The sequence below is a fragment of the Syngnathoides biaculeatus genome, chromosome 12, assembly GCF_019802595.1.
Source record: "Syngnathoides biaculeatus isolate LvHL_M chromosome 12, ASM1980259v1, whole genome shotgun sequence".
NCBI lineage: Eukaryota > Metazoa > Chordata > Actinopteri > Syngnathiformes > Syngnathidae > Syngnathoides > Syngnathoides biaculeatus.
The window spans coordinates 28,558,202-28,566,227 of NC_084651.1; the positions used below are offsets into that span (position 1 = coordinate 28,558,202).

The 8,026-nt window shown below is 39.9% G+C and overlaps 1 protein-coding gene across 5 annotated transcripts in view; it reads right to left on the reverse strand.

Moving 5' to 3' along the window:
• Positions 1 to 4,663, reverse strand: part of ctu2 (cytosolic thiouridylase subunit 2 homolog (S. pombe)) — a 103,256-nt gene extending 98,593 nt beyond the window's left edge. For 2 of the 5 annotated variants that reach the window (XM_061836212.1, XM_061836211.1), the window contains exon 1: positions 4,467 to 4,660. In XM_061836212.1, the coding sequence (XP_061692196.1) occupies positions 4,467 to 4,522 (56 nt within the window). In that variant the 5' untranslated portion in view covers positions 4,523 to 4,660. Of the gene's footprint in view, positions 1 to 4,466 lie in introns of all 5 variants that reach the window. The other 3 variants (XM_061836207.1, XM_061836210.1, XM_061836209.1) reach the window with 3 other exon arrangements.
• Positions 4,664 to 8,026: the final 3,363 nt, after the last annotated feature.

Genomic DNA, 8,026 nt, shown 5'->3' on the forward strand with positions numbered 1-8,026 from the left:
TGCCAATAATTGTGGAACAGGCGATTTAATGAAAAATAAATTCTTTTTTAGTCAGGGATTTTTTTATTTTCTTACAATTCATTTGAGTTGAAGGTTAATTTTCCTAAAATTTTCAGTGTGACAGTATTCTTCTGCAATAAACACTGAATTTATTTTAAGGCTTTTAACACATCTTAACTGGGGGTGCCAATAATTATGAGGGCACTGTGTATATATATATATATATATATATATATATATATATATATTTATTTATTTTTTTATTTATTTATTTTTTAAATTATGGCAGTGTTTGAAAAAAATACTTCTTAATAATTTGAAATTGAGAAGAATAATTCCTACCTAAAATGAAATTATCACTACATTGGCATGTATTCCGTTGGCCACCATCCATCCCGTTTAGTTGTCGAAATACATCGATCTTTTCCGCTGGTATTCTATACAATGGTATCTTTGAAGAACTGCCTCATCTATTGTGACAACCAACAGCACAACAGGTCTCACAACATTGTGAAAAAAATCTGTTACGGTCCAGTGACTCATTCCCGGACAACCGAGCAACTTTGTTTGACTAGCAAAATGGCGTTGTAAACAAAAGGGACGTCGGACGCACAATCTCTATACCTCTTTAGGATTTTCAAAAATGCCTCTTTTCTGTCCAAGGGAGCATGTGCAACAGCAGCTGCTTGTTGGGTTGACCCTTGAAATTTAAATACACTAACCTGCCACTGAAGTTTTCACCCGACTTGGAATGATTGCAGTCGCGCCATGGCAAATTCATTTTCACCGGAGTCAGCTCTCCCACAGAAGAAGTTGGAAATTGCCAAATTCTCCGTCTTATCCTTAAGTTTCCTTGACATTGTTGTGTTGTGTTTGGCCGATTTCATATGACTTCGCAACGCACATTCTCCCATGTTAGACAGGTTTATGAGTTTACTGCATGGAGAACATTTCGCTTTATGAATGTCGGAAGGTGCTGGCCACCTCCAACTCAATTTCCTAACCATGTGTCATTAAATCGGCACTTTCCTGGCATAGCCGTAAATGAAAGCTTTATTTGTTTCACCAAGCTCAGACGCACACTACTTCCACACTTGGATGAACTGAACAAAATTACATCACTATGAGAAATTTTGAGAAACTGGAAATGCGCAAGAGTTATCGCTCTTCGCTTGAGAGGTTTATTGTTTTAATTAAAACACATGATAACCAATATTTTGAGCTGCAACAAAAAAATCCCATGACATTCCCTGACACAAGCCAAATATTTTATTTACCGGACTTTCCAAGATCTGGACAATCCAACGTTTCATCCAATGATAATCCCAAAATTCCCTGATACGAACGAACCCTGATTGATGGATGTCTGGATGGATGGATATGATACCTTTGTATGTGAGGATGCTCGTGGAAAAGTACAGAGAAGGTCAGGAGCTACATTGTGTCTTTGTAGACCTAGAGAAAGCCTATGAGAGAGTAACGAGAGAGGAACTGTGGTACTGCATGCGCAAGTCTGCTGTGGTGGAGAAATATGTTAGAATAGTAAAGGACAAGTATGAGGGCAGCAGAACAGTGGTGAGGTGTGCTGTTGGTGTGTCAGAAGAATTTAAGGTGGAGTTGGGACTGCATCAGGGATCCGCGCTGAGCCCCTTCCTGTTTGCGGTAGTAATGGATAGGCTGACAGATGAGATTAGACTGGAATCCCTTTGGACTTGCAGTGAAAGCAGGGAACAGGCGGAGAAACAATTAGAAAGATGGAGGCACGCACTAGAAAGGAGAGGAATGAAGATTTGCCGAAGTAAAACAGAATATATGTGCATGAATGTGAGGGGCAGAGGAGGAGTGAAGCTTCAGGAAGAAGAGATAGCGAGGGTGGATGACTTCAAATACTTGGGGTCAACAATAGAGAGCAATGGAGAGTGTGGTCAAGGAGTGAAGGAACGGGTTCAAGCGGGGTGGAACAGTTGGGGGAAGCTGTTTGGTGTTCTATGCGACAGAAGAGTCTCCTCTAGGATGAAGGGCAAAGTTTTGTTTGCTATGTTGTTCATCGCCGCCGCAGTCCACGATGAACAACGCCGTCGAGCCGCGGCGCTTTACTGCGTTGTCATCACACACGGCTGAGTGAGGCATTGTCGGCTGCGTTCTTGAGAGCCGCCACTGTTCTCGAGCCCGAAGGGCAGCCTCCGCTGGTGAAGCAACGCAGCAGCCCGACGCCGTCTGATGCGCACATCAACACATTTCGTACGCGGACCTTTTGTTACGTTATGAGAGACGGATAACGTGGTCTGCCCCAAACTATTTTTTTTTATAGTAGCTGTATACACACCTGTCATTTGGAAAACACGAAGGTCTCGTCCTCTGCGCCCGTGCAATCCATTTTTCACGACGAACCGGGTCTCTTGCAAATTTATGAAAGGGAAATCCATTCTCCCCAGTGTTCAAGCAATGTCCAGCAATGCAACAAGCCGGCATTTTGGCTAACACGAAGGAACAACGAGCTACCTTCCCGGTGGTAAAACTAATGGAAAGAAACGAGTCCACTTGGGGGCGCTTCTGTCCTTTGTGTCACTTCCTGCTTCTTCTCGAAAATAAATCCCTCGAGAGGATTTTCATGGTGGGAGTTACAAAAATCTGTATACGTCAAAATCATGTTTTGTGGTGAAAAAAGGCATGGGCCCATATTGGCTGCCGTTTATTCATTAATAACGTACTAAAAATCATCCAATTCATGATAGCGGCCCTTTAAGATTAATGTTATGTTGCCTCCTATTTTTAAAATATAGAATTAGCTTTTGTGCACTGTAATGTCTGTGCTTTCATCCTTGATCACGCTGTGCCAATGTGGAATTTTAACATTATACACCATCTCAACCTGTACTTTCTACTTTGGCTTCAGACCAGACCTTTTTTACTCAAAAAAAAGAGAAAATCTCATCCAGTTTTCACCACTTTTTTTCCTTCTATTGTTCACATAACCCGACATTCAGTAAAGCAACAGCACTTGTTTTTATTTTTCTTTTACCATTATTATCGAGAGTAAACATAAGCAGCATGTCTGACTCTCTTTAGTCAACATTGCCCAAACTTTGTCGCTAACTAAAGCACTATTGGGTAGACGGTGTTTGTAATTATGAGTGTACACCTTTAAGAGCCAGAGGCAGGCGGAGTCAGGTAAACTAGCAGGAGACCTGTGCTTCTTTGTTAAAAAAAAAAAAAAAAAAAAAAGAACTAAGGCTGTGGTCCACTGTTGTATTGGTTTTCATGTGCGCTGAGAATGTCTATGTATTCCTATTCGTAACAAATTTTACCCGCATGATTTTTCGTGCTCGACTGTGCAGATTTGCAAGTGCGATGGCACACGGGCGCAATTTTGGCGAGGCCTTATGTCACAAGCTCAAAAATGAAGGTGTTGATTTGGCTGAAAAGGAGATCTGTTTACCTGCAATTGCTATTGCTAAACCATGCAGAAGTCTGTCACAGCTAATTCGATACGGAATGTGAAATTAGAAAACTGAAAGTAAAAACATGTAGCATTGAATTGTCACTGAGGATCCACTAATCTTAAATTCAGAGCCAAGTTATTGGAATTAAGTTCCAAATTCCATCCATTTTCTTTGCCGCTTATCCTCACAACGATCGCAGGTAGTGCTGGAACCTATCCCAGCTGTCAACGGGCAGGAGGCGGGGTACACCCTGAACTGGTTACCAGCCAATCGCAGGACACATTGAGACAAACAGCCACACTCACAATCAAACCTAGTTCCAAATTAATAAATTCACTTCAAATTTGACTTTTCCAATTTAGTTATTCAATGTAATGATTGAAAAATAATGAAAATTCAAATGATGTTATACAATTTTTTAATGCAATAAATCAAGTTTAGCAAATTCAGATTCTGGTGCACATATTTACGATCTTAAACCTTTTATTCTGGTGCATTCTGTTTTTACATCCCTTCTGCTTGTTGTCTTTAAAATGTATTTTTAAAAAGTATTTTATCGTACGCTATCTTTCGTTCTATATTAGTCTATTACTTTTCATAGAGCGCTCCTAATTTCTTATAATAATACAACGTGACTAAAACATACATCATAGGCAATACACGGGAGCGACAGTGTAGATTACTGAAGAAAAAAAGATTTAAGACATAAATGAAGATTTTGTACATGGTTCTCACACGTACACAAAGTAATTTTAGAGCTGGTCTTCACTTGCCAGTATTCTTAAATGACGCAGAACACGTCTGTCACTATTAAGGCTTTGTCAAACTTCACTAGTCACGTTGCTTCCAATTCAACGACGCTGCAGCACCAAAGATAAGCAGCTACATCGTATTGATGCCAAATTACTTCATTCAAAGACGTATTATAGGGAAAGCCTAAAATAACTGAAAACATAACCTATGTCTAAAATACCACCGGTTTCATCATTGTGAAACAAAGTTTAGAAAAACATTTCCAAATACCTTGGAACCTCCTCCAGCTCCAAATCATGTTGATAGGCTTCAAGTACCTGACACATTGGCAAATGTGTGTGTGTGTGTATATATATATATATATTATCTGCTATGAATAACTTACTTTATACTGAGCTATGGGTTAGCCGACATGCCTATAAACTCACGTCATTGGCCTGTTTTTTTCTGAGATTCAACTCACTTCCGTGGACGTCTGCTTCTTCTGAGTAGGCAAATAACGCGTTCACTTACACTATCGCCAACTACTGGTATGGAGCTCCTGATTGCTTTGTATTATTATTCTGATCCATCCATCCATTTTTTTAGCCGCTTATCCTCACAAGGGTCCCGGGAGTGCTGGAACCTCTCCCAGCTGTCAACGGGCAGGAGGCATGCCACAACATGAAATGGCTGCCAGCCAATCGCAGGGCACATGAAGACAAACGGTCGTACTCAAGGATCACACCTCGGGGCAATTTAGAGAATAGGAGATGTGGGAAGAAACCAGAGTTCCCGGAGAAAACCCACGCAGGCACTGGGAGAACATAAAAACTCTACATAGGTCGGCCCGGGATTTGAACCCCAGTCCTCAGAACTGCGATGCCAACAGTGAAACCAGACTCACCGCCGTGCAGCCTACTATTATTATCAATATGATTACTTTTTCAAGTAAAAAAAGAACTTTACTGCTGGGTAGTAACACGATACTCTTACTCCCTTACACTTATTCAAATAGCATGTTGTCACAAGTGGACTTGCCTTCACAGTTTTAATACTACAGACGTTTTACTGTAGAAAAAAAATAAAATTAATAAAATAAAATAAGTACTTTTTCTGATCTAAGGGCCACTCGTACACTTATGTATCAGTTATTTATCAACTATTTCATGTGTAATATATCTGTTAAGAAAACAGCTTTGAATTTCGCAATGTGCAGTATTTGCCGCAATCCAATTTAAGGGCTAATGACGTCAGAGTCATTTAACCAATCAAAGGGCAAAAGGATGGTTCAAGTGCGAGTGACTTTGCAAGGTTCACCAATCAATCACCAATCAAACGACGTGTTGTTTCGTTCAGAAGAACGAATTAGTTTATGAAATGAGTCCTTGTTTTAGCTTGGTCGCTGCCTGCACTGATCTAAAAAAAATGAAAAAAATAAAAAAGACTGGATGGCACATTGGCCACCAAAACTGAAGTCGCCATCCGTCATCTTGATAATCCTAAAACAACCATGCGAACCTGTGCAGGCCAGTTTCGCAAAAACATTCCACAGGTAAGTTGGAAAAATTTACTTTGACACTGTTGAAGTTTGTTTGCAAATGTTTTTTTTTTTAAATTTAATTTTCTGATTAGCTTAGTTCACTTGAACAAAGTTTTGTTTACAGTTGTTGTTGTTCACTGTCCACACTCTGCTTCACTTTTATAGGCTGATGGCTTTTCCCGAAAAAGTGATGTAAATATTTTCCCAAACTTCATCAGTGGATAAGCAAGAAAACACATTTTATGTCAATTTTTTGATGAATTTCATATTACATAACTCTGCAAATTGAATTTGATTTTCAAATGCAAGGAAACAATTTTTCTGTTTGAAATAGGACGTCGCAGAGACAACAAATGAACAATGCGTTTAGCATGTATTTTCCCATTGCGAGTACTTATTTCCAAAAATATATTGAACTGATTGACTTGAAATTTTATCTTTTTATGACAAAAAAATGCTTAGTTTTTTTCCATGTTATGATGATAGTGCTTCACAGCGTGTTTTGGGAAAATGTCACGGAAATATTCTGAATACAAGCAAATAATGTTGATGAAAAATAACTATACTTTAAGTAATTGAATGTCTAATTTCTAATGCAAATGATCTTATCTAGATGAAAATATAACATCAACTGTACCATAAAATACGTATCCTGTTAGATGTTTTTTTCCCAAAAATATGTTTTTGAATTAAAGTCCACGAACTTTGACGTAGTTTCCATTACCTGAAAAACCACTCATTTCGGGGGCGGAGCCTCAGATGTCTCTCAAGGTGGACCAGCTATTGTGCGACTTACAAGAGCACGGAGGCTCACTGGTTTCGAGAATTCCTCAGTGATTATAATCTAAAACCAATCCATAACAATGGTGAACACGTGTGTGGTTCAGTTTTGTAGCAATTCGAATAATTCTGGTCGCAGTGTACATTATTTTCCCAAGGAGCCAAGCCTCAGAAGACAGTAGGTAAGCTTTGTGCAAACGAAGAGGACTAATTTTTCCAAACCTGGTCAACACTCATATGCAGTGAACATTTCACCTGAATCTGGACGTGTGTCAACAAGCTTAGCCCCCCCACACAAAGGACCAAAATTGAAAAGAGCTTTTGTTAAAAGACAAGTTGCTGAGGTATGTTGATAATCTTTTATTTCCTGAAAACGTTGAACATTGTTTACATGGTTGAATGATAGAAGCACACGTCGTACTTGGCAAAATCAATATCAAGCCATCCATCCATTTTCTTTGCCGCTTATCCTCACGAGGGTCACGGGGAGTGCTGGACCCTATCCCAGCTGTCAACGGGCAGGAGGCGGGGTTCACCCTGAACTGGTTGCCAGCCAATCGCAGGGCACATGGAGACAAACAGCCACACTCACAATCACACCTCGGGGAAATTTAGAGTCACCAATTAATGCATGTTTATAGGATGTGTCAGGACACTGGTGTGCTCAGAGAAAACCCACACAGGCACGGGTAGAACATGCAAACTCCACACAGGCGGGGCCGGGATTGAACGTGGATCCTCAGAACTGTGAGGTTAAAACTTTACCAGCGAGGCCACCGTTTTATCAACAGGTTTTTTTATTTTATAAACTTTAAACCTTACTTTTCTATGAATTACAGATGTTGCAGGAAGCATCTTCTGCACAAGAGGTTGACATCGAACCAGCAGATGCTTAATCTCCATCGTTGGTCCATTCCAAAAGTTGCCAGACTGAAGTGCCTATTCATGATGGAACACATCTTTCCGACAGCGGAGAGAAAACTGCAACATGTATTTCAACCTCAGGTTTTCTCAGAGTACTCTTATTGAAAGACCAAATAATATTTCTGTGCGAATGTTTTGTAACATTTATACAAAATACAAGCATACAATTCAATTAAAAGAAATGCTATGATTCTAGTTCTGTGGTGTATGTTTACTTCATATACAAACATAAACATTTCAACAAAGGGGGAAAAAAAAATCAGGATGTAGACCATTTAAATCCTGTGTACTCTTGGCCCTCTAGATCAGGAAAGGTGTCACAAATCCTTGACACACAACAGGATGGAAGTGGCATGCGGTTATTTCCGCCCAAAATTTACTAACACCATCTCACAAACTGTGTATAAGCAGTATGTCACATTACCCAGAAAATATGACAATTTACCAGGATGGGACTTTGAATAAGCATTGATTGGACAAATGCTGCTTTTAGTAGGGCAACACAGAGGAGGAGCTGTAAAGCGTTGGCCTCACAATTATGAGGACCTGGGTTCAATCCCGGCCCCACCTTTGTGGAGTTTGCATTTCTACCCGTGCTTGCATG